Below are 24,893 nucleotides of genomic sequence, written 5' to 3'. Positions count from 1 at the left end.
AAAAAGTTGTTAAATGTCCAAAAATTCTGACGAAACGTATGAAAGACGACCCCGAAAGAACTGGTAGAAAACCTTCTTGTTAAAAACCTGGACCACTTGTCGGTTTTTGCGCGCGAAAACTAAGTAAGTAACAGTAATTTACCACCAATAAAGAGGGGTGTGAAAAGACACCTTCCACGAAACATAGCAGAGAAGTTGATTTGAACGAAAAAATATTGTAGCATGGTACACAGTATTATTTCAAATCTATTCATACATATTTAGATGCAGTGTGTATTAAATCTATCGGTTTATGGTTGGTTTTTTTAGTTCAATCTTCTGGGAATTAAATCAATATAGCAGAATTAAAACAAATACAATTTTTATGGTTGATTTTCCATCCGATTTTGTAGGAGTTTAATAGTTTTCAACAGTTTATGTTGATAGTTGAACGTTCTCATCTATTTCATCTTTAATTTAAGTAACTTAAGGAATTTTATCATTTTGCTCAACATTAGTTTTTGTAGACTTCTCAGGCATCTTGTTTCTTGGCTTTATAATCAATTTGTTTTTCCATTTCTACTCTTATGTAATGAAATTTTAGTTTTCTTCAAAAATGATTGACTATTTCCGATGGAATGCTTGACAAGTTGTATTATAAAAACCATATTTTTTCGGTCTTTGGTACATTCTTCTCATTATTTAACTGTGCTTGTTCCAATGATTGTAGCCGATAACATTATTTTCTTCCTCCTAATGACCGAATAAGCACCGCATGTCCATTTCCCATCGAAAGTTAACTTGTGCCGTCTTCCCAATGTAACCTTAAATCCTTAAATTGACGAAATTGGATTACAATCTCCGATAAGGAATCGACCGGCCTACGGCGGTACCGGCATAACTGGCCAATGCTACGATAAATGACCTGACACTGACCGCTATGTTACGCTCCTTCACTGCGCCACTTATCGGTCCACCCTAATAAGCAGCGATCCCACCGGTCAGCCGTCAGCGATAAGCCAATTGCACAATATTTGGCAGCCCTATCCCCCGGGGGAGGAGGAACAATCTTTCAAAACCGACCGAAAAGTGAACCGTCATCATATTTCCTTCCTGGAAAACTCGACAAACCCGCGGACACGCACATTTGGCGCCGTTCGCGCACTGCGTTCGGCGTGGTAAGACCGAAGACTGCGCGAAAGAAGCGAAAAAAACAAACCCCGGGACCGTACCAACGAAGACCGACGACGACGGGGACAGGAAACACCCGCACCCCAAAAACTTGCGCAGCACGCGCTGAGCCGATGCTGCGACCGCAACCGATGCTCCCGTTGCTGCTCATCAGTTGCGACCAACCTTTCGACCGTAACGGATGCCATCTGTTTACCGCGTGCTGTTCCGTGAGGTGAGGTGGAAAATCAAGTCCCCACTACGAGTTTGCCACTATCCAATCTGTGTGTTCACATCAGCGATCCAGGCAAGAACGGTGAGCTCGGAAAAGCGTACAGTCCAAAATCCAGCTGGCGTGTCCGAGAGTGGAGTATCTGCGAACGAATTTTTATGAATCCGAGCTGACGGCGGAGCACGCGGAAAGTATAAACAGACGCACTTACGCCGTCGCGATTTCCGAACATCATTTTCCACCCTCGCGCGCGCGGTGGAAATGGAAAATGATGTTGCGTGAAAGTAGAGGAAGAAGAAGGAGCGGATTTTCGGATTCGTGTGTGCGAGCGCGAGTGAAACGGAGAACGGGAAAACCCCAGTATAAGAGAGAAAGAATAAGAGAGAAGAGTGCGCGAGAGAGAGAGAGAGAGACCAAAAACCGAAGTGAAGATGATCCTCGAACCGAGCAAGCGCCGGTTGTTTGGTGGCCGCGTGCTAGCCGTTAGAATGGTTAAGTGGAAAACACCGTGGTGACGATCAGCAGCAGCGGCTCGAACGGGAACCGCGGTCGTCTCTTGGTCGTCATCGTTCCCTGCTGGCCTGGCAGGGAAAAGCGGCACAGGGAAAACGTGGAATGCGAGGGGAATTTATTTTTGTCAACCAATTCCGTCCCGAGTGCCGAGGACGGCGCATCGCAGCTTCGTCAGTCTGTGCTGCTTCTGCTGCTGCTGCTGCTGCTTGTCGCCAGTCCAACATCTCCTTCCATCGCCGGGCGCAGAGCAAAGTCCCACCGTACCGCCGGAACCCGTCATTTGCGCTCGCGACTGTCCCCGGAGTGGTGGTGTTACTCGCGGACCACGTTTCGTCACCGGCCGAAGATCGTAAAGTGGATCAACTTGACGGCGGAAACGGAAGCAAAGGCGTCCAAGAAACGGGTGATCTTTCGCAAATCATCGCAGCCGTTGTGTGAAGAGTGTGTTTTTAAGTCCTATGCTTGTGTGTTTCGAGTGCCAAGAGGTGATAAGTGCAGCTTCCAGCTGGTGGGGAGAATCGGAAGTGGCTTGTGACAGAAAGCAAAAAATGGGAAGAAAACGGAAGAAGGAACCGCGAGCCGCAAACCGTGATCGTCGCGATCTTCCTCTACGAAAAGCCGTGAAGCCGTGACTCACCACGCCACCGAAACACGCCGCAGATCACGATGATTCACGGTGACAATCACGGCATGTCGTTACGGTTGTGGCCACGACGGCGACGGCGACGTCGACGACGACCACGACATTCGCATTTAAGTTTAGCTCACTCCTCACACACACACGCATTTGTTGTGATCCGTGCGTGTACCGCGGTGGCCATCGTATGTGACAGTATTTTATAAACGTCCCCAACGAGGGACACGGTGCCGCTGTAATAAGTCACCTTTTCCGGAGCGAACCGTGACGTGCTCGGGCAACACATTAGGATCCATGGGCCGCGACTAACCGCGTGTGTTAGTCTCTGTCCAATGGAGCAAACTGTGTATCGGTGTTCGTGTGTGTGTAGGTGTGTATGTGTGTGTGTTTGTATGTGGATCTATATTTATAGTCGCACGGTCCACGAAACCTAAAGGGAAGGGCGCAAAGTGAGTCCCGGACTCGATGCCCGGCAACTCCCGGAATCGCGAAGGCAGAAAACCCCAAAAGCAGCAAAAAGGGCAGCGAGGAGGCAGCGAGGAGAGCATCCTGGAGCACTGGATGCTGATGCACGATCTTGAGCATCATTATGCTTCGCGACGTTATTCGCGTTCCAGAAGACGATGATTCGCGCCGGATATGAGCTGCAACATCACCGGGCTAGCTGGTATCCCTGGTATTGCCCTTGCCTATAGGAGGACATTAACCGCCGGCAAAACCGAGGAGCGATGGTCGGTGAAGGGGCCGGCACCCGAAGAACTTAAATCTGTCTGCTGCTCGTTTCGGTTTCGTGGCCCCCAAAGACTAACATCCCCATTCCGAAACGGCGTGCCAGGAAACCGTATGTCTTGTCAATCGTCAAACCGTAACCGTTGCAGCCTGCCAGCCGACAGGGCTCGACGGGAACGTGGTTGATGATGATGATGCTGATGGTGGTAGTGCCACGGCGAGGTGATGCAATTATTTCGGAAATAATAATTTAGTTTCCGCTTCGCGATGGAACCTGGAGTCGGCACTGTGCCCGTATGCCGGAAGAGTTCGCGACTCTGTCTCGAGCACGCTTATGGCTATGGGACGTCAACTTTAGGTTGACACACCCTGTCAGAGATCGGGCGGACCGGGCGGACGGGGGAACGCCAGTGACGGCCAGTGTGGAAGTAGCGTAACAAAGAGGCGCACTCTACTCCTGCAATGATGCGTAACGGTTCGGGGTTCGGTTACGCAGGAGCGCTACTACAGCAGGGTACGTACAGTCTTGATGTCGGCTCTTAGAACCCCCCCTACCCCGCACCCCACAACTACTGCCCAGATCGTTTTTCAACGTGCGATTCGATAGAAGTGTATTTGAACCCCAGACAGCCAACTAGCGGCGGGTCCGACTTGCTGCCGACCCAGTATGCTCTGGTTAAAAGTGGATTAATTACCTTCAGTACACCCACGCACACAACCTTCACTCTCCCACCTCCCGTTTATTGGTGAGGGTGCTTCGGATAGAAGTCTCACATTTGAAGACGCATCACGATCACGCCGTTGCTCAAGTGGTCAATGGGAGGGGGTTGCAGGAGAAGTAGAGTGATCTGCAACGGATTCAACTCCGCTCGCAGATCTTCTTTGTCTGACCTGCGACCGTGCGATCGTTGGATCGAAAATTGATTGCAATTGTAGCGGATCGGATCGGAACAGCGAGCGATGCGAGTGGGCTGTGGTCAACGGAAGCACCCCTTAAGTACTTGCTACTTAAACCATCACGATCTGTTGACGGGTTTTGTTGAGAAATTTGAGAGAGTGTCGGCAGCAGCGAACGCATTTGGTGTTTGTCAAGATTGCCGCTAGGTTCTGTAAGGTCTCTCTGTAACTAAGGTTGCGTCTACTCTTGAGCGGTTTCTGCTCCTTTGTTGTAGTGTCGTTAACTCTCTGGTGAATTTAAACACATTTTCAAGACAGTTGTCATACTCCTTGTGCAGATTCTAAGAATCTAAACCAATATACGATGGTAATTTAAAAATAATTTAATTTAATTCTTTGAGATTATAGGCTTACTGAGATTATACGCCAAGGAATTGGCAAAATCCTGTCAGTTGCAGCAAAGAACTGATAGTTCGTTTGAATATTTAGAAATTGATTGTTCGGTCGTTTTTTAAGGATGAAATCTGTAAACTGTTTACAACTTGAGCAATTAATGGATGTAGTTTTGAATTAAAGCAACTGCTTTCTAATTTTTTTTCATCTAAAATGTTGGTCGACGTAACAAATTTTTGATGTTTATACCAATCCTCGTGCGTTTTATTAGCGTACCTAGCTAAGAAAATGAGATCAGGTTCAAAATCGAATGAAGAACCCTGAGAAAAAGTGACAGAATTTTTGTACATTTTTCACTAATATGTTATAGTCTAGACAAAGCAAAACAAAGTATGTCTTTTGTTGTGTTACGAGTAAGCGTTCTTCAGCAACTAGGACGGCAGCTTTTGTCCCTCATGATCGACATTAAATGTTATTCTTTCCTGGTGAAAACTCTACAAACAACGACCTTCTACGGAACATCGGTACAAGCGATCCGCTGTACTCCTAGCGCTCCACAACTGCTCCAAATGTCTCACCGTATTCTTGGTTTCTCTCGAATTTCTTAATCGTTACCATAAAGTGACGTGGCACATAAGTCATTCTTTTATTGTCATCAGCTAATCCCCGATACTTTGGAGCATATAATTTATGGGACATTGAGCCGTCGCAAGCTAAGGCTGAAATTGATATCCTGATAGCTTCCAGAGATACTTTGAATACCTTCTCGACGACAATGGAGACGTTTCGATTAGACGCTTCGCTCTAGCCCGAAAAGAATACGTCCACCATTACCATCCACCCCAGACGATGAGAGGTCCAGAAATTTATGGCTTCACTGGGCAGAATTGAAACGGCTAGTAAGAATAGCGAGGAGACCAAATTTATGAATCTTCCCCTACGTGTTCCTAGCACTTCTCGGGTTGAATCATCAAAGCAACAACAAGCACTCCCCAGTCCCCATGATTCTTGGCGAGTGTCGATTGACATTCGCTGCACATTCGGGCTCCCCGGTCCCCTGTCCAAACATCATGTTTAGTTAGCCAAAGGGAACATTATACATGGCACACACAGGCGCAGGCACACGTGGTCCATACGTTCTCTACGTCCTTAGATGTTCGGATTATGTATCGGTACGAGCAGACAAACCGACACGGCGCGTTCCGCTACCGTTTGGTCATTAATTTTTCCCTAACTCTTCCGATCAACTTTTTGAGTGTCGCTCGTTGTCGTCGTCGTCGTCGTGCTTAGATGTCGTTTGATGTCTCCTCAGGTTGTCGTACTCCATGGCCGGTTTCGGTCTCTTTTTGGTTTCAGAAGATCACACACACACGCAGACGCATTCGGGTAACCTATAAAGTAGCTAATTAACGTGGGATAAATGCTTAAATATAGACACCAAACGTCAGGCCAACGCTTCTCGGCGCCCCGAGTGGTTCCAAAGTCGAAGACTCGCCACCAGCCGTCGTTCGATCCGAATGGTGCGTACAAGATCGCTTCGCTACAGTTTCGATCGTCTTAAGAAGTTGCTGCCAATGCACTTTGCGCTTTGTGCAAATGCAACGAAAGACCAGCTACTTCTGACACTCATCTTAGCGAAGCGCAGGCTTCTATCTCTCCTCCATCCGATCCGTCTAAGGGTCAGGCAAGGATAATTAAGGATAATAATTGTCTCGCACGCCCCAAGACCATATAATCTCGCCGCGTGACAGGTTGTGACGGATGAGATGAGAATGCATCGTTGTCGCTCTGCCTTTTGTTTACCAAACACACACACGACGGCCGCGTCTACGATGCGCTGATGACGGCAATTCACCAAGGAGTGCATTTTCTCGTTTTCGAAAAGCCCGACCAAAGTCTAATGGAAAAACGCAACGGCAACGGCAGCATTGGCGTTGCTCTGCCCCATTAGGTAGGCCTGCCTGCTAATTTGGGACCATCCGACGTCCCTCACGGTTTGTTTTACAACTTTGAGCCGCTACCAACGGCCCTAACGGCAACGATTGGGGTTGCTAGATGGATGGCAGTGGCGCATGGGTGCGTATGGTGGTGTATCGTCTGCGGATTGGCGTCGGTAAAGTGCATCATCACTTAAGGATTGGATCGGAGACACCGACACCCGGGGAAAATAGGGAATGATTCACCGGCAAATGGACTGAAATGTTTGTGGAAGTGGCCTTTTGGGGACTATGTTCTTGTGATAAAACTCATGAACAGTGTTTTTCATGGTTCGTTATCAAGCTATTATCACTTATAAGTGGAAGAAGATGGTGTTCAGATTTGATGTGTTTGCAGAGTTTTATTTAAAGAATAGTTAGACCTTTTTGACATGGGTGTTGTTGAAATAGTGTATAAATAAAATACCTTAACGAATTTTCAATACTATTGGGATGATAAGAAAAGATCTCAATTGATGTCAATTCAGTATTTAGTATTCAGAGAATGTCAGTTTTGTATTTGAAGATACGTTCTATTTTCACAAAATAGAAGATTATTCTTTTAGCCTTGCCTTGGAGAATCCTTTACTATCTTATGAATTCATCTGTAATCATCTCAATATAATAACTCAAAACTGAATGTGAACGAGCATATCAATTAGGAACAAAACCTAACTACTTTTTCAGCTATATAGTTCATTTGTTGACCCTTTTATTCGCGAATTTCAAGATCTATACCTGTTTAAAGATAACAATATTGTTTGAAGGATATGCTGAGGCATTACAATCTCGTTTTCAATCCTTGAGCAAAAACCCATGGCAACTATGATCCCGGATAACGTATGGCCTTAGTGCCTTCCAAATCCCCGAGGAAACCGAACCTAGGGAACCCTGAGGGATCCGCTCGATGACACAAAAATCCACCAAAAATCCACAAATCTCCACCAACGAAATTCGGATTATCATAAACAAATACCAAACGAAACTCGATCCGAAACACTTATCAATCCACTTGAGGCGATCCATTCCCCGTGCGCGACTTCACCGCTGGTCCCACACGAAGCCGCGGAAAATGCCGAGACATTTTTCACCGACCGAGTTCCATTTCGTGCGCCCCTGCCCGCCCCGCTAGCATGCCACGGTAGTGTTTGTTTGTCTGCTGTCCGTGCTTCTCCCGATTACGCTGAAGAGGCTTACGATTGATTGGCGACGATGTCGGCGTTTCGGCATTTGTTTTGACCACCGGTGCGACGTGTTGCGTGATTGCTGGAATGGGAAATCGAGTGCTGGTGGTGCTGTGTGTGAACCGAAACTATGTGACCTGCGCTGACGCATCGGTGCTCGCTCGTTCGCTCGCTCGTTCGCTCCCTAATGGCCGAATGGCGCAAAAGTGCGCCCGGAATGTGGCCCCCGGTGAGCGGCGCCCGGTTGCCTTGTGTTGTGAAAACGTGATCAAATGTTCTCGTGTTCTTACTGGTCCCTACAGATCCCTTCCCCCTACGATCGGCACTAAAGAATGTTGATAGTTTAGCGGAAGAATTGTCGTGAAAGTTCGCCGAAGACGCGAAGTGTGTGACAAACGGACGTTGTTAGTGGTGTTGGTGATGCTGGTGGTGGTGATAATGAAAAAATGCAACCGCTATGTGGTTCCCGGGTGCACCATCGTACCGTGCAGTGAAACGTGAGCACACGATCCGGACGTGAAAAAACCGCGTGAAAAGCACGCCGGGCCGTTAAACCGTGAACAGTGATTTGCAGGATCACACAAGAAACACAGAAAACCCCCCTCGGGCGGCGGTGCAACATGGAGCGCCGGACACGGATGGTGTGGCTGCTCATCTCCCTTCTCTGCCTGCCGCTGCTGATCGATGCTGTGAAGGGTAAGTGATACGCTAGGCGCGCGCGAGCTCGCGCTCGGAAGAAAAACCGTTCGACAAAAAAGGCTTTCCACGATTTTAATTACCAGACCGAGGCGAGGGTGTCTGGCATGTGCCAAGAACAGCGGCCGGGCCCCTAAGTCGGTTTAACGATCATGAAGATTGATGAATCAAGATGTCATATGGCGCGCGGAAGTCGCCCCGAGTGCACACCATGTACGCCTGCGACCACGAGAAGCCGACGAAATGGTCCCGTGCCGCCAGGCCGGAATGCCGGAAGACGGGACAGATGTTCACCGGTCGTGTCACCGGCGTACCAGCATATCGTCACACCGCACGACGCTGTTGCGGAAGGATTTCTATCCTGTTGGGGTATTTTTTTTTCTTGCGGTCTGGTCTGGAATGAAAATAAATTATTTTCCCCGAAAACGGACGCGAACCAGAGCCTCACTTTATCGTGGTGCATGAGTTTTTGTGCGCTTGGAGTGGTTCTTCTTAACCCGGGAGGGAGGAAATAATTTAAAGTGATTAGCTACAAATAGGATCGGTGTTAGGGACACGGGTCGAACAAGGTTGTTAAACATTTCCATCTGTCAGCTCGGTTTGATGAGCCTTTTTGAGTAGTTTTACTTTTAGTAAGGGTTTTTGGGCTCATTTTTCCAGTGTCTAGTTCACAGGTTTTTTTTAAATATAAAATAACGCTGAACTTTACTTGGCGGACGTGGCCACGGGCCGCACAAATTAGTATTGAAGTCCGTGAGTTCGAGATCCCTGGTGTAGATCTATTGTCCTGAGAAAGCGTCGCAAGTAATACCCGGATGATAACCGATTCATCTTAACCAGTTCAATACAAGGAACGTCCTTCCTTTAGATGAAGGAAGACTCTCTTCTGAAACGCTTGGTTAAAAACGGAAATGGATTAATACTATGTCTAATTTCCCATTGCTATCAATAATTTTGCAAAACATTGCACTCAGTAATTAGCTATGTTATTTGGATAATGAGAATGCAAACAGCCCAGTGTAGAGTACATGAAATTCCGGTATAAATGAGTAATTTCTAGCATAACGAAAGGTTCGGGGTACGTAATTACGATCGACAATTAAAAGGTTTTTAAGAAAGTTTTATTTCTATCGAGAAAAAAAAAATCCTTTACTTCATTTTCTGACTTGATTGATATTTTGGCAAATTAGATACATTGTTGCCCTCACATCCATTAATTCTCCCCTTCTTATCACTAACTCCATCTTCCCGTCAGGGTGCAGAACCACGCACAATCCATCAACTCTTTTAAACCTGAACTTTAAATAATTCAGAATAATTGATAATGAGGATGTTCTACATTCCATCTGAGGGTTTTTGGAATAGATATTCTATTCCTAGAAAAATAGACAAAACCCAACAGCTCCTGCATAGAAATCAAGAGGAGATTCCTTCAATACGCTGATCGGAATATGCGCATTTATCGCATGATCGGAATATGCGCATGTAATCCGCTTACACGTTTATGTTTCATGTTGAAGATAACGTTTTAACGTGTATTACAGTATTAGGCACAGCGCATTCTAATGCGATTCAAATCGTGCTTAGAGTAACGTGGAGCAAATGTTCGAATTAGGGTTTTCTAGAGAACGGCTTCACCGATTCGACCAACATTATACTCGTTTGAAAGGTCTTGAAATCACCTGGCCCTTGGCCTTGGCCACTATCACTTGGCCCTTATTCTGAAATACAAACGGAAAGTTTTGCAATTGACTTGTTTTCAGGAATGTTCCTAGTGGGGCAAAAGTTTGTTCGCGTTGTGGGACAAAAGTGCAAACTAATAGCTATGGTTGAAAGTAGGTGATTGTGGGTTGCATATGTTCAATTTCTTCGAATTATTTATCTCAAAAAGTTAATGTTAAACCATAAAATTATCCTTTTACATATATTCCTCAAGTTGTGTTAGAGTAATGTGGGGCAAAAGTTCGAATTGAACAAAACCTATCCAGTACACTTAAAAAACTGTTGCTGTGATTCATTGAACGCATAAAAGAGTAAAAACACAGAAACTGTACATATTACTTCGTCAATTACTTGAAAATTGCTGATTTTAAAGGAATGAACTTTTGCCCCACTGGTGGGGCAAAAGTTCGTTTCGAAGGTTGCCTAGAATTATTCATTTTAACCAAACAAATTGTCATTTGATCGAGCTGGTACTTTTACAGTAGAGAAATAAACAGTTATTGATTAATTCATTCCCTTTTTTAGTTGTAACTTTATTTCATTTATTTTTTAAAAATAAAAATCCACTAAGCCCGATCTTTTGCCCCACCTTACTCTATATTCTATTTTGGCAGCAACGTGGTTATTACGTGGCTAAGAGAGGTTTATTAAACAGCAGACACAATCGACCGCATTAGTCATAATCGCGACACAATCTTATCATAGATCACGTTATTTGAGTGATAATCTGTTCTAGCTTTGTATCTCCTTTCCAATCTTTAAACAATACAATGTTTCTTGTGGATACATTGTTATTTGTTTCATAACAAATCTTCCAAATGTCAAATAACACATTGACTCTATCGTGCATAGTGTATTTATCTGAGAATTCCCATGGAAATTCATCCAAAACTCCTCGAAATGCTTCCCAGATTGGACAACCGATGCATAATAGCCAACCGATGAAACGCCTTTTGCTCGCAACGCAACGATTGACCACCGAAAACGCGGCCGAAACGATCGAAAGGCCGACTAAACAAACTTCCTTGACATTGTCTGACCGGCGATGCACCACATGTTTCCTATTGAAAGCCCCCATCCTCCCATCCTTCATCCCATCATCGGATTGGTGGTTCCATTCCATCAGTTCACACCCGCCGAGTGGATGCAATAAAAATATTAAGTCCCGGACCCCGGCTGGGATAGCCCGCTGAAAGCTTGAGTGCTCTCATTTGGAAGTTAATAGAGGCGCGCGGTGAGCACCCCCCCCCCCCCCCCATCCTCCCTCCCAATATGTCCTCCGGGAGCATCCCCTGGGCCCCGGGTTTTGTTGATTTTTCGCTCCCACTCGCTCATCTATCAGCAGTTCCATATCGATTGACGAATATTGACAATCGGGGGCTTCATGGTGCGTGAAGGTAAACAACATGCGCTCATCGCTCTCCTGTTGCGCGCCGAACCAGCACTTAATCCGATCTGTGCTAGGACGGACTCCGTGGCTGGCCGCTTGTAACCGTATTATGCTGACGGGTAGCGTACACCCTCCTCCAATTCAAGGTCGTCATTTTCGTGCAGGGAGGGAGAATTGACAGAGAGAACTGAAGAGAACCACGACAGTGAACATAGTAACACAAACATACATATTTTACGCACCCTTCCGCACCATTCCATTCCGTCGCTACCGAAAACCGATCGACGCAATGCACATGGTGCGTCATGTCTTCTATTACGGATTCCAGAACACTAGGGCGTTTTGTGTCGAGCACTAGAGCGCTAGATCGTGACTGTCTAGGGACGTGATCTAGGGCCCCTGGGGAAGGGAGAGACCAAATTAGAAGCGAAATCCATGTTCCCGTTTTTTTTTGTCTTCGGTTACTGAAAACAATGTGAATACAGACGCTATGGAAGCGCCTATTTGTGACAAGGGCATTGTACACCCAGTTCCACGCTGATTAGTAACTCCATGCACACACACGCGCCTAGATGAGCTAGCTGGAAATCCCTGAACTCGTGATGACGATCCCCGAACTATAGGGGACAATCTAAAAGGCACGTTCAGTCACGTTCTAGCGTGCCAAAGTTAGTACCTCGTATTCGTACCATCATGACCTAGCCAACCGAAGCCAAAGCCAAACCGCCGGCGCAATGGGCAAAGATTTATGTGAGGTGTTTTGAAGCACCTTTTTCTCCCTGTTCACCGCTGGGTGACGCGATGATCGAACGGTTGCGAGTGGACTAAAAATATCTCAAAACGCTGCTCATCATATATCCTTCCAGTTTCCTTCTACGGTGCCAGCCACATCACGATGCCCCTGCAGGAGTCCAAGATCTCCACCAACATACGGTTACGGTTCCGGACGCGACAGGACAGCGCACTGCTACTGCTGACAGCTGGCCGTACCGATTACGCGCTTCTTAGCCTCGACGAGGGTAAAGTTAGATTTAGCTTCAAGATAGACGACTACCAGACTGATGTAAGTGTGCTTCACCCCCTCGGTACAAGGCGGCTAGTGTCTACCCCTTACTCACGATCGGCACTCTGATCTACTTAGCTTTGGTCTCCCGTGACACTGAAAGTCAATGATCTCCAGTGGCATGACATCTCGATTTCGCGCTACGCCGCAAATCTGACGCTGCAAATAGACGAGTACTTCGCGACCAAGACGCTTCCACCGAAAGTGATGGAGCTGAACGTGCACATGGGCGTGCTGCTCGGTGGTAAGGGGGACTACAATGAACCGTACCTTAGCGCACTGCCCAGTTTTCGCGGTTGTATCGCCGACGTAAGTACCGACTTCTAAGCATGCAATTCCACCGAATATACTAACTAATCTGGCTTAACCAATTCCTTCTTTCCTTTTCTTAGGTGTTTTATAACAACATCAACATCTTCAAACGGGCCCGCGAAGGAACGGGCCATGCGACGACGCAGGACGTCTCGTGGATCTGTTCGCCCGAGTTTGATGCGGACCGGGACGTACCGATCAGCTTTCTCGACGATGACAGCTACGCGGTGGTGCGGAAGGTAACCTCCCGGTCGGGCGATCGATGGAGTTTCGAGTTTCGTACGATCGAACCGTTCGGTACGCTGCTCAGCAATATACCACGCTCGGCCAAGCACGACTACATGATGCTGGAGATCGTGCAGAGCCGGTTACGGCTGCTGGTGGGCAAGGGCTCGAATGCCGTCGAGCTGATCCCCGATCGGAACGTTTCCGATGGCAAGTGGCACAATGTCTCGATTACCTACAGTCCCATGCTGGTCGATGTAAGTATAGTGCGTTGTTGTTGGTATGAAGCAGCAAGTCTAATACTATTCCCCTACCCCCAGATTGTAGTGGATGAGACGACCAGTAGTGCAACGTTCGCTAATGGGAGCAGCCCGGTGATCGAACTGGAAGAGGACTTCTACCTCGGTGGTCTCGATGGTGAACGGCACCGGAAGGCTTCGGTAAAGTTGATCCGTGAAACCGAATCCAGCTTCAAAGGTTGCCTCCAGAACGTGGTGCTAGATGATCAGGAAGTTGGGTTTCCGAACTTTAAGGTAACGCACCACGTAACGGTGGACTGCGTGTGGCGGTATCCGTGCATCGAGAAGCAACCATGCATCATCAGCTCGCAGTGTCAACATCAGGGCATCGAGGATTTCATCTGCTACTGTGATCAAGCGTATTGCATCAAAGCGGATTACGGTGAAAAGTATAAGATCTTTACCCGTTCGATGTCCCGTGTTGAGCTGGAACTGCTCGAAATCACGCCGATGGACGTGATGGAAGGTGGCATTGCGTTCCTGTCACGCGAATACATCAACGTCCTGTTCGATTATCCCGATCTCGGTGTCAAGGAGGCATCGATAATTTTCCACATCGTGCAACCTCCGCGGCATGGCCGTGTGACGATCTCCTCGTACGGTGCACCGGAAGGGAATGCGACGATTACGCAAACCAAGTTCTTCTCCCACATCGATCTCAGTACAGACAAGGTAAAGTACACGCACAACGGTGACGAACATCCGACCGATCACATGACGATCGATATGCAGTTGATGACGTTCTCGCGAGAATCCAAGCTACCGGATGTATCGGGCAAATATCGATTCGTGCTGCATGTCAACGTGACGCCGGTCAACGATCCGCCCGTTCTACAGCTTCCCCCGAATCGCCACATACGCATCACGCAGGGCATCCCGAAAGCGATCGGTATCGATGTGCTGAATGCCGAAGATCCGGATAGTCCACCGGAGTCGCTGATCTACACTATTCTTATGAGTCCCAACTCAGCCGAGGCACAGCAGGGACGCATTGAGGTCGGTGGTAAATCGGTGACCACTTTCTCACAGTCCGACATCAATGCTGGCAGCGTGACGTACGTGATCAACTCGAAGGGCTCGGAGGATTCACACTTCGATCTAACGGTGCAGGTGTCGGACGGTATGGAGACGAGTCCGGCCAGCTCCGTGCGTGTGTCCGTGCTACCGTTGCAGCTGCGAATGATCAACAACACGGGCCTTGTGTTGATCCACAAATCGGCTGCCCTGATAACGCCACACAACCTATCCTTTGTACCGAACGCTGAGGAGGAGAACGTCGATATGAAGTAAGTATTATTCAGGAACTCGAGATCTTGAGATTGAAGGGATTCTAATAAACCATTTCCGATTTTCCCAGATTCGAGATAGTGCAGTCACCATTGTACGGTAATCTACAGAAGCTACGAACCGTTGATTCATCGTGGGTGAATGTGGACTCCTTCACCAGCAGTCAGGTGTTGCTGGGCCAGATACGCTATCTGCATATTACGGATTTCCCTCAACACGATGAATTCAAGGTACCTCGGTATGAAAGTTTAGAGACTTTCAGATTCTAATCGATAGATCGAATCCTCCACAGTTCACTGTATCACTTGGTCCCGTCTCTACCCCAACGTACGATTTCCGGATCTCCTTCACGAAGCTTCGGATTGGGTTGATACGCCAGAACAATATGCACATCAACACGAAGGACAACACCATCCGGGCGGACTTCCTCTTCCATCAGACAACACCCATCGTGATGCTGCCCCGGAACGTCGTCTACACCGTCGTGACGGCGCCCAAGTTCGGCGTCATCTACGTCGATGGTCATCCACAGACGGCACGTCCAGGCCATTCGTTCACACAGCAGGAAATTGACAAAAACCTAATCAAGTACCGTACTTACCGTTCGTCTTATGGTAGCTTTATCGATACCTTCGAATTCACGGTGACGGTACCGGAATGTGAGGAGGTACAGGGAAAAATTGATTTCATCTACACTCCGCCTGACTATCTATCGAAGCAGATCATCTATCAGAAGCGAGAAAAACTGTACGTACACGAGGGTAACAAGTCGGCCCTATCGCGCACCAACTTCGAAGTGTATTTCAACAAATTCAACTACCTCGCCTTCAACCTGACGCACCATCCTAAGCACGGAAAAATCTGCTTAATCAATCCGCGTACGTTCGAGGCGAAGGACATCGCTACGTTCACGCTACAGGACCTGTTCCTCGGTGACATTCACTACTGTCACGATGATTCCGAATCCACGCGAGACGGCTTCCGGTTACTCATCCTGTCTGACGAGGAAACGGACTTCCAATACGTCTGTGAGATCCAGGTGGAAATAACGCTACAGAATGACAACGGTCCATACCGGGTGTTCGATAAAGTGTTTCACATCGTGCGAGAGGAGACGAAACTGCTTACGGCGAGTGATCTGAAGTACGCCGATCCGGACATCGAAACGCGTGCCAATGATATCGAGTACCGATCAGTCAGCTGCACCAACGGGGAATTGTACCGAAATGGGAAACTTTCGGAGCAATTTACCCAGGACGATCTGGACCACGGTCGCATGTTGTTCCAGCACAATGGAACGGACATTGGAAAGGTATCGTTCATCGTTACGGACGGGTTGTACGAAGTACCGGGATCACTAGAGATTGAAGCATCCGATCCGTTCCTGAGGGTACGCGAAAGCAATGCTTCGATCGTGCAGGAAGGTCGAGCCGTACTGTTGACCAGTGCGGATCTAAACATTGATACCAACTTGAATGCAAAGCCCCACGAGATCGAGTACCGGATAATGCATGGTCCAAACAATGGCCTGTTGAAGCTGTTTCTGCCAAAGTTCGACACTGGCCAGCTGCATCGGTTGAACAATGCAACGACGGCATCGAACTTCACGCACGCCGACGTGCTGGCTGATCGGATCGTCTACTGGAATCGGGATGTGGCTTCGATGGACCGGATCAAGTATCGTGTTGGCACGAAGGGTGTCTGGAGCGAGGGTGAGATACTCGTGCGCATCTATCCGCCGGCATACTGGGAACAGCTTCGAATACGTCGCAATCAGACACTGTTTGTCGAGGAGTCCACCAGTGTGATCATCTCCAGGGACGTCCTAGAGGTAAGTGAATCTTTTGGTTCGAGCAACGATCAGCATTTTGATGTTTCCTTCTGTCGCAAAACAGATTGTTCATCCCAACATCTCACCCGGTGACATCACGTACCTGGTGACGACGCAACCACAGCACGGATATCTCGAGATCCAGTCGATCACTTCAGATGACGAGTACAACTCGAAAGTGTTCGATCAGTCGACGATCAATGCGGAGAAAATGTTCTACATTCAGGCCGGTGTCAACCAGTCCTCAGATTGCTTCACGTTTGACGTTACCAATGGTATTACTTGGCTGCGGGATCTTATGATGAAGATCGTCATCATACCGGAGCATCTGTATATCCGCACAAACGAGATCATCGTAGAGGAAGGTTAGCTTGAACCTGTTGTAATCTTTATATCGGATTTAATGAAGAGATTACGATTTGTTATTCTTGCAGGTAAGACGATCATCCTGGAGCCACACGATATGATGCCATACTCTGAGTATTATGTTGGAAAGATTCTGGAGTATAAAATACTAGATCATCCATTACACGGGGGTATCCGAGCTGGTAAATCGTCGAAGGTGAACCGTTTCACGCAGAAGCAGCTCGAGGCCGGTGTGATCTCTTACGTCCACAATGGTAGCGAGAATTCGTCCGACACAATACGACTGGTGGCACTGAGCAGAAACAAGGAGAGTATTCCCTTTCTGCTGTCCATCCAGATACTGCCCATCAACGATGAGATACCACTGCTCGTCACCAACACCGGGCTGCACATGTGGATCGGTGGTAAATCGATGATTGGGAGTAACGATCTAAGTAAGAACAAACGATCCTTCGTGTCACACGATTCCTGTAACCATATATCCCATTTGCGTTGCATTTCCAGTGGCCCAAGACTACGATACACCGCCAGAGAACATTACCTTCCACATCCAGCAGATGACCGGAGGATACGTGGCGTTCAAGGATAGCTACAACAAGAAGACACACGCATTCACGCAGCAGGACATCAACAGCAACATGGTGTACTTCATTCACGACAGCAGCAACCAGAACGGGAAGATTGTGTTCTACGTAAACGATGGCGTACACAACACAACGGAGAGTGCCCTACACATCATCACCAATCCGGTGGCACTGGAAGTGATACGCAACGAAGTGCTGCACGTGTTCCCGCTAACGCGAAAGCAGATACTACCCGAGCAGCTTCACTACAAGTGCTCGGATGACGATCGCGATGTCAAATACATCGTCACGATACCGCCCCAGATGGGGCGACTACTGTACGAACAGATAGAAAATGGTTACTCCAGTGAAATCAGCGAATTTACGCAGCATGACATCGAGAATGGGCGCATCTTTTACGAGCACACACACGCCATGGTGGAGCTAAAGACGAACGATTCATTCTACTTTGACGTGACGGCTCCCCTCTCGAACAGTCTGGTCGATCAGATATTCTCGATCGACGTATCTGTGTCATCCGGTGGGTTGCTGCGATTTTTACCGGTTCCCCGGATCACGCTTGATGAAGGTGAATCCGCTCCGATCAAACTGGACCTTTCGAAGGTGCTAGAGTATCTGGAAACAAGGGCCGGTATCGGTGCTCCGGAGCTGTACATCGAGGTTCATCCACCGGCCCATGGGCTTGTCGAGCTAGAGGATGAAAGCCCCGAGGTGAATCGGTTCTCGCTGAACGATTTCTACTCCAACAAGGTGATCTACCGGCACGATCACTCGGACACGATCGAGGATAAGATCTCGCTAGCCGTGTTCCTCGTACCGGGCCACCTGTTTCTTTGTAATATTACGATACCGGTGACGATCAATCCGGTCAACGATCAGCCATTCCATTTGCTTAGCCCTTCGCCACATATCTCAGTGATCGAGGGTGAGAACCAGACGATCACCTCGACGCACCTACTCACGGAGGATGCCGATACGGATCCGCGGGACATTGTGTACGATGTCATCAGCGGACCGAACCTCGGTGTGCTGCTAAAGATATCGGACGAGGGCTATCCGCAAGATATCATCACGTACGGCAACCAATTCACGCAGGCGGACATCAACGAGAACCGCATCATCTACACGCACTCGGGCAATCCGCAGTCGACCACGTTCTACTTTAAGGTATCGGACGGCAAGTTCAAACCGGTGTACGAGATCTTCAACATCAAGATACTGCCGATCACGATCCTGCCCGGTTTCGGCAGTCAACCGATACTGGTGCAGCAGGGTTCGAACCTGGGCGTACTGGAACCGAAGCACGTCGTAGTGGAGACGAACGTGCAGAAGAGTCGCATCGTTTACAACATTACGAAGGGTGCACTCGGAGGTATTATCATTGCGAACAATAAACCGATCGTTAAGTTCACCCAACGCCAGCTGGAGGATGGTAAGATCAGCTACATGCAGACGGATATGAGCCGGTCGAACGATACCTTTCAGCTGGATGCATTCATTCCCGATACGACCTCGGCCTGTCTGATCGAGGTCAGCATGATCGTGCAACCGTTTATCATCATCAATCCAATCACAATCACACCCGGTGATCGGGTACGGCTCAGCTCTACCTTCATCTTCGATAACCCGGCCCAGCTGAAGCTGAACCGGTACAACCCGAAGATCACGATCACTCGCCGGCCGAAGTACGGCCGTTTGAAGAAGATCGTTCGCAGTACGGGGTTAGATTATGCCGAGCAGCCAAGCGACAAGGAGATCAGTTCGTTCACCTATAAAGAGCTGAAAGCGGGCGTCATCTACTACTCGGCGCGCAAGTTCAATCAGGATTTCCAATCGATCAACGATAACTTCGAGTACGTGCTGTCGACGAAGACGGCCCAACCGGGCCAGGGTACGGTGCCGATCGAGATCTACTCACCTTCCCGATCGCATGACAGCAACGATGTCGATATCATCACGGCGGAATCGACCATCCCACTCGACTACCTGATTGCGGTCTGTATTGCCGTCGTAGCGATCGTTCTCATCCTTATCACCGTACTGCTGCTGCGCTGTCGCTCCAAGTCATCACGGAAGGCCGATCCGGACAAGGATCATCCACCGTCGCTACCACGACCGCCCGACTTCATGACGCTGAATAATCGGATGTACACACCGTCCGAGAATGAGTCGCTGCCAGTGACGAATTCCTCGACTCCGCTTCCAATCATTAGTAGCATCCCACACTGCAAGGTAATTCCGATCGGTGGACTGGATAATACGCTGCAGCTGGACTCGGAAACGGACGATATGATGGACATGCACGGGGAGCTGCTGCCTAGTCTGGGTCACGGTTACCGGTACGGGTATGGCGACGAGAACGACGAGTGGAGTTCTTCGTGTGACGCCGGTCCGGACGTTAACTACTCGACCATTTCCCGACCTCAACAGCATCTTCTGTTACAGCAGCACCAGCAATTGCTACCACAGCAACAGCAGCAGCAGCAACCACATTACCAGCAGCAATCACAGCAACCTCTGTCGACGCCACAACTGTCGAAGGCGAATCCACTGCTGCGCCGTAACCAGTATTGGGTCTGAAATCGAAATGCTGAGGCGGCCAGACGGCCAAACGGGACCAATGGCCCTTGGAAGGGGACAAGCAGGCATCTTGTCACCATAGCGCAATAAGTCAATCGTGCCATAGGCCGAAAGGGAGGGCGCCAGAGAGAAGTATAGCATACTTTTGTACATAATGATCCTCCAATCGCGCCCCCTTTCGTCAATACTCAACCATGAACCATGGTTCTAACCCGGTGCCCCGGATATGTGTCATCGTGATTCGGTGAACAGACTAGAGAACCTAGCGCCTAGAGTACTTCCAATTTGTCTCGCTATTCTATTTACGAAAACACACACTGTAACGCTTGATTATGGTGGTGGGGTCTGGTGGCCATATTGGCAGAAGGACCTTTGCTTTCCACCCGAGTCGACTTGCTATGCAATCGATTGCGCCATGCACTACGAACGATCCGACGAACTTACATACCGGTGCATAGTCAGTATCTTAGATATACATACAGATATAGTATCTGTAATTCTCCTACGGCAGGAGCAACTATGTAGCTAAAACGAACTTAACACTCCGCAAGACACGAAATGGAGATGCGGGGATGCATGCAGTTGCCTAGTATCGTACGCGCAATACGTGGACGAGTGTGTTTGATGGATTACACTAGCGCAATTATAGCCATAATAAAGAGATTCCTTTCACGAAGTGTAACACTGTGTCAGCTATAATAACAAATAGTACGATGAACCATCCAGCTGATGCTGGGCCGAAAGAAAACTATTATTGAGCCCTTCGAATCGATTACGGAGAGTTGTCTACGAACAAAGCAATAGAGGGCTCAAGGATAGCAACCCGCGGGGCTACTAATATCTTACGTTGCACTGTAAAAGTCCTTACATCCTAACCAAGGTCCTTTTCAATCGAACGAATACAATTTAGAGAAGGCTAAAACCTAGACTAGAACGTAACTGCAGAAAACTGTGTTGGCGTCATAAAGTAGTTGTGAAGATCACGCGAGAAGTAGGTAGAGCACACGCCTGCTTGAGTGCTTCATGCAGACACTGCACGTTGGCCCATAGCACCGGCCATTAAGTACCGAACACACGCTTACTGTGTTACGACAGGAGGTGATGTGATGAGATTAAGGTAGCAGCCCGACGATCCATCCCTCGACACATTGATGTACTGGATCTCCGGTGGCCAGCTAATACTTGGGCATCGGTGCCACGCTGGTCGGTGTTACATTGCAGGCCGCATTATCGTACGAGTAGCTCTCGGTTGAGTCCTCCGCCGGATACCGGTGGCTGATCGAGGTCGTGCCGGTTTGAACCGACGTTTCCGCTTCCGTCTCCGGATAGATGCTGAGTGCGACAGACGGAGCCACCTGCTGTTGCTGCTTCGGTATGCCGGCGGCACCATTCTTGACCGCCAGCTTGGGGCTTTTCGTGTGCGGATTCTCGTGCGTGTAACCGACCGGTCCGGCACCGGCCGAGGACGATGGTTTGCCCTGCGGTGGGCAGCGCGAAAAGTCGAACACCGACCAATGCTTGTAGGCGAGTAGAGCCACTATGGCCAGACCAAACAGAGACATCACCACAAAAAACACGATCTTGTACATCCACAGATCGGACTGCATGGTGACCACTTGTTGCCGAAGCGCTGCAAAGAGGTGAAACATGAAGTGAAGGGGTTGTGCCCGTGAGACCAGATTTAAAGACCAAGAGCGCGCGCACACACGAACACACCGAGGTGGTCGCGCACACCTGATCTCACCAATACTTACAGCGCAACAGGTAATCTGTGTATTAGACGGAGAAGTGGAATGGAAAATGGAAAGCATTCTTATTAGAATTCGTTCAACCTGACAATATCTTTGCCTTGCGATGGATTTCAATGACCACCGCAACCGCTAGGAAACCAACCTGGACACTTGTGAGGGCAGCTAAGCTCATCCTTATCGCACAGAACACGGCAATCCTGGCAACGGTTGTTATTTTCGTTGCAGTACTGATGCTGCTCGCATTCCGTGGCACATCCCTCGGCCGATGGTATGCTGAGGAAGCCGAGCATCACGGCAAGCACGCCAACGATCGTCACATTCATACTGATTCCTACTACACCACGGAACTGAGACACTAAAACAAAACGTTTGGCACACTACACACGATCGATTGAATTTGTATCCGGTTTTACGGATCGCCACTATCCCGCGATTACTTTCTACGCACCGGAGAACCACTCATACACTGTTTCGGTACGACGCGAACCGATGACTCATACCGTCAAGCGTGTTTGCCAAGGTGGAAGAAGAAGCGACCACCAGCGGATTGAGGAACCTGATGGACCAGTTTGCAAGGCTCGACTGAGCTTTCCGTTGAGGCGTTTGAGGTGTTTGAGGCGTGGAAGCATGACCCACCATGACGCAACTCCCACTTAAACCAAAGCATTCGCAGTGCTCTCGACTCTGTCTCTCTCATTCGTTCGCTCGTGACTCGTTCAGTCGTCACTTATCTGCGTGTGGTACAGCCTATTATGTATGGGTGATATCGGCCCATGCGCAGGTGTCGTGTGAGGCTGCCGAGATCACGCATCTCGGCGATCTGCTCGCGCAGGTGAGTGAGAGCGAGAAACGCTTTTAACATTTTCCTTTACGCTGGCAACACTGCCGCTGAGATGCCTTTCCAGAGCTTTATCCCATTGGTTTGGCATGGGTTTAGTTTTTCTTTTCAAAACACTTTTTAATCCATTAACGGGAAGGTTGCATTTTTTATGAAAAACCCGATGAGTCACAGAAGGAATGACGCGATTTTCATGTGAAAACCCCCCGGGATGTTGTGCAAAACGGTGAACAAGTAAACAACGGCTGCTATAAAAAAAGCACTACAATGACTTCCGAGGAACGTCGTCGTGCCGTGGTGATGGTGCCTTGCCCCGGAACGCCCCAAACACGGCGTCACGGCGGTGCGGATAGTGGATGTTAGTTTGTTTTCGAAGCTCTCCGGAATAGCACGCGATCGTTGCTTCGCGTCTCGCAAGCTCTGCGTGGAGTATTCGCCGGTGGAGTACCTCTGATACCATAGTGTCGTCGCGACGACAATGAACTCCCTCGGTTAATTTGTGCGTGGTTACTGTGTGCCCTTGGTCACGACACGACACCTGTCGCGCGCGGCAGTTGATCGACCGCGGGAATAGTGGTTGGCACATCTGAGCTGAGGTATAATTATGCTTTGTGTTGTGGTTGTGATGCTACGCAATGGATAGCACCTGTAGCCTACGGGTTCTCGCATCTGCAGCGTGCACGCCTTAAGCTGTTGCTGTTTCATTGTTGACCAATACGCCATAAAACAATATTACGATTGAGTGCAAGGGCGTCAGGAGGTATATAGTGGCCAGGGTAGTCTCGAGTGATCAAATTACCATCATAATCGCACCGTGCGCGATCAGCATCCGTTCCATTCCGTCCGTTGGTGCTGTTACCCAAAAATGAAACAAAAAGCTCTACAAGACCGCAAGCGACGAACCCGCGGACAGGTCGTGTTTGTCGTCGGCCGCTGGCCTAACGGAACGTTGGGAGAGAAGACCAAACAAAGACAGAAACGAAAAGAGAGAAAGAACAACAACACATTCCATTCCGGGTCACACACCGGGCCGGGCTTCGGGTCTTCGGCTTCAGCGCCGACCCAAGACGCTTGTTGCGGATGAGCGGATGGGAAAAAAACTCGCTGTCCCAGGCAGGGTGATGGTGGCCAGTGTGTTGAGTGTGTTGAGAGGTGGTGTTCCCGTGGAATCACGGCCAGACCGATTACACCTTGGGGCGCTCGTGTGTGCGTAGTTGTGTGCGCTCCACGTCGTAACCGGATCCGTTCCCCTCGAATCATTCGCCTCCATCTCTTGGGGTGGATGTGTAACCTTTCTCCACGAAGACGCCCTCCACTCCACTGGCCAACCGTTCCTGTTACCGCCAGGTCCGCAGCATAACATTTCACTTTTTCTCAATGGACGCGCCTGTATCTGTGTGGTTCAGCCCGGGGTGATGTAGAGCGAATCGCTACCTAACAAAGACACCCGATCGTTGATTGAACGCCAGTCGTTCGGGTTTCTTACGATCCGATCTCCCGAGCCAGCAACAGTCTACAGCCCAGTGGATAATCCAGGTTTTTTTACTTGAGATGATTGGCGGTCTCGATCGAGCCCTCGGGTAGCGTGAGTTGAAGGGGCGCTTTGCCCTTCGTTGGTTTTAGTGCGATGTGGCTGGTGGAACGTGGTTTGGAATGTTCCGTTCTATCGACAACATTCCACTAGGTTGGGCCTTATTTGCGTAGCGGACCGGCGATAGGTGAAGCATTACTCATGACGTTACGTGCAAACTGGCCACAAGTCACGGGTTGTTTACTAAGACGGCCTTTTAGGTGCTGGCGGGTTGGTGGTCGGCAGCAAAAGTAGAACTTCAAACATCGGCATTAATAATTGCCGTTCGAGACGAGAAGCAGATTCTTCTGTTGTGTTGTGGTGTGTGCGTGTGTGTGTGGTTGTGTGGTTGTGTTTGCTGCATTACTCACGACTTACCCGAGCCGGCCGGTGGCAGCAGGATGGAATCGAGGTCGTTTGCAGGATGTCGGTAATTATGGACAGCCTTTTTACAGCTGCCCCGCCAACAGCAGGGCCGAGAGCCCGGTTCTGGCAGATGGGATGTAACTTCAATAACTATCTCTGGGCAGCCTCAACGTTCACCTTGAGTTGTTCGGGGGGATGGAAGATAAAAGTACTACGCAATGGATTCGTATGGAAATGGCAATTATTACAATTTATTCTGTCTGCCTTCAGGTGGCTAGAGCGCAGTAACGTTTAGGGAGATTT

At 48.8% G+C, this 24,893-nt stretch overlaps 3 protein-coding genes across 5 annotated transcripts in view; 2 read left to right on the top strand and 1 right to left on the bottom strand.

Annotated features, from left to right (window-relative positions):
* Nucleotides 1–1,332: 1,332 nt before the first annotated feature.
* On the top strand, nucleotides 1,333–20,213 carry LOC125950321 (chondroitin sulfate proteoglycan 4). Its single transcript, XM_049678187.1, has 11 exons — nucleotides 1,333–1,384; nucleotides 8,013–8,406; nucleotides 12,385–12,581; nucleotides 12,660–12,890; nucleotides 12,974–13,375; nucleotides 13,439–14,703; nucleotides 14,775–14,934; nucleotides 14,997–16,535; nucleotides 16,600–16,900; nucleotides 16,970–17,335; nucleotides 17,406–20,213. Exons 2-11 carry the CDS (start codon nucleotides 8,331–8,333, stop codon nucleotides 20,063–20,065), a joined length of 7,197 nt encoding a protein of 2,398 aa, XP_049534144.1. The 5' UTR covers nucleotides 1,333–1,384; nucleotides 8,013–8,330; the 3' UTR covers nucleotides 20,066–20,213.
* A 130-nt stretch (nucleotides 20,214–20,343) lies between these two features.
* LOC125950323 (uncharacterized) lies at nucleotides 20,344–22,470 on the bottom strand. Its single transcript, XM_049678194.1, has 3 exons — nucleotides 21,959–22,470; nucleotides 21,820–21,834; nucleotides 20,344–21,695 (listed from the first exon to the last, which is right to left on the bottom strand). Exons 1-3 carry the CDS (start codon nucleotides 22,137–22,139, stop codon nucleotides 21,241–21,243), a joined length of 651 nt encoding a protein of 216 aa, XP_049534151.1. The 5' UTR covers nucleotides 22,140–22,470; the 3' UTR covers nucleotides 20,344–21,240.
* A 454-nt stretch (nucleotides 22,471–22,924) lies between these two features.
* The window catches only part of LOC125950322 (putative uncharacterized protein DDB_G0291608), a 14,295-nt gene continuing 12,326 nt past the window's right edge, over nucleotides 22,925–24,893 (top strand). For all 3 annotated transcript variants that reach the window (XM_049678192.1, XM_049678191.1, XM_049678190.1), the window contains exon 1: nucleotides 22,925–23,250. The gene's annotated coding sequence lies outside the window, so the exon portion shown is untranslated. The remainder of the gene's footprint in view (nucleotides 23,251–24,893) is intronic.

This window comes from Anopheles darlingi, chromosome 2 (assembly GCF_943734745.1).
Source record: "Anopheles darlingi chromosome 2, idAnoDarlMG_H_01, whole genome shotgun sequence".
NCBI lineage: Eukaryota > Metazoa > Arthropoda > Insecta > Diptera > Culicidae > Anopheles > Anopheles darlingi.
This window is presented reverse-complemented; position numbering and strand designations above follow the sequence as displayed.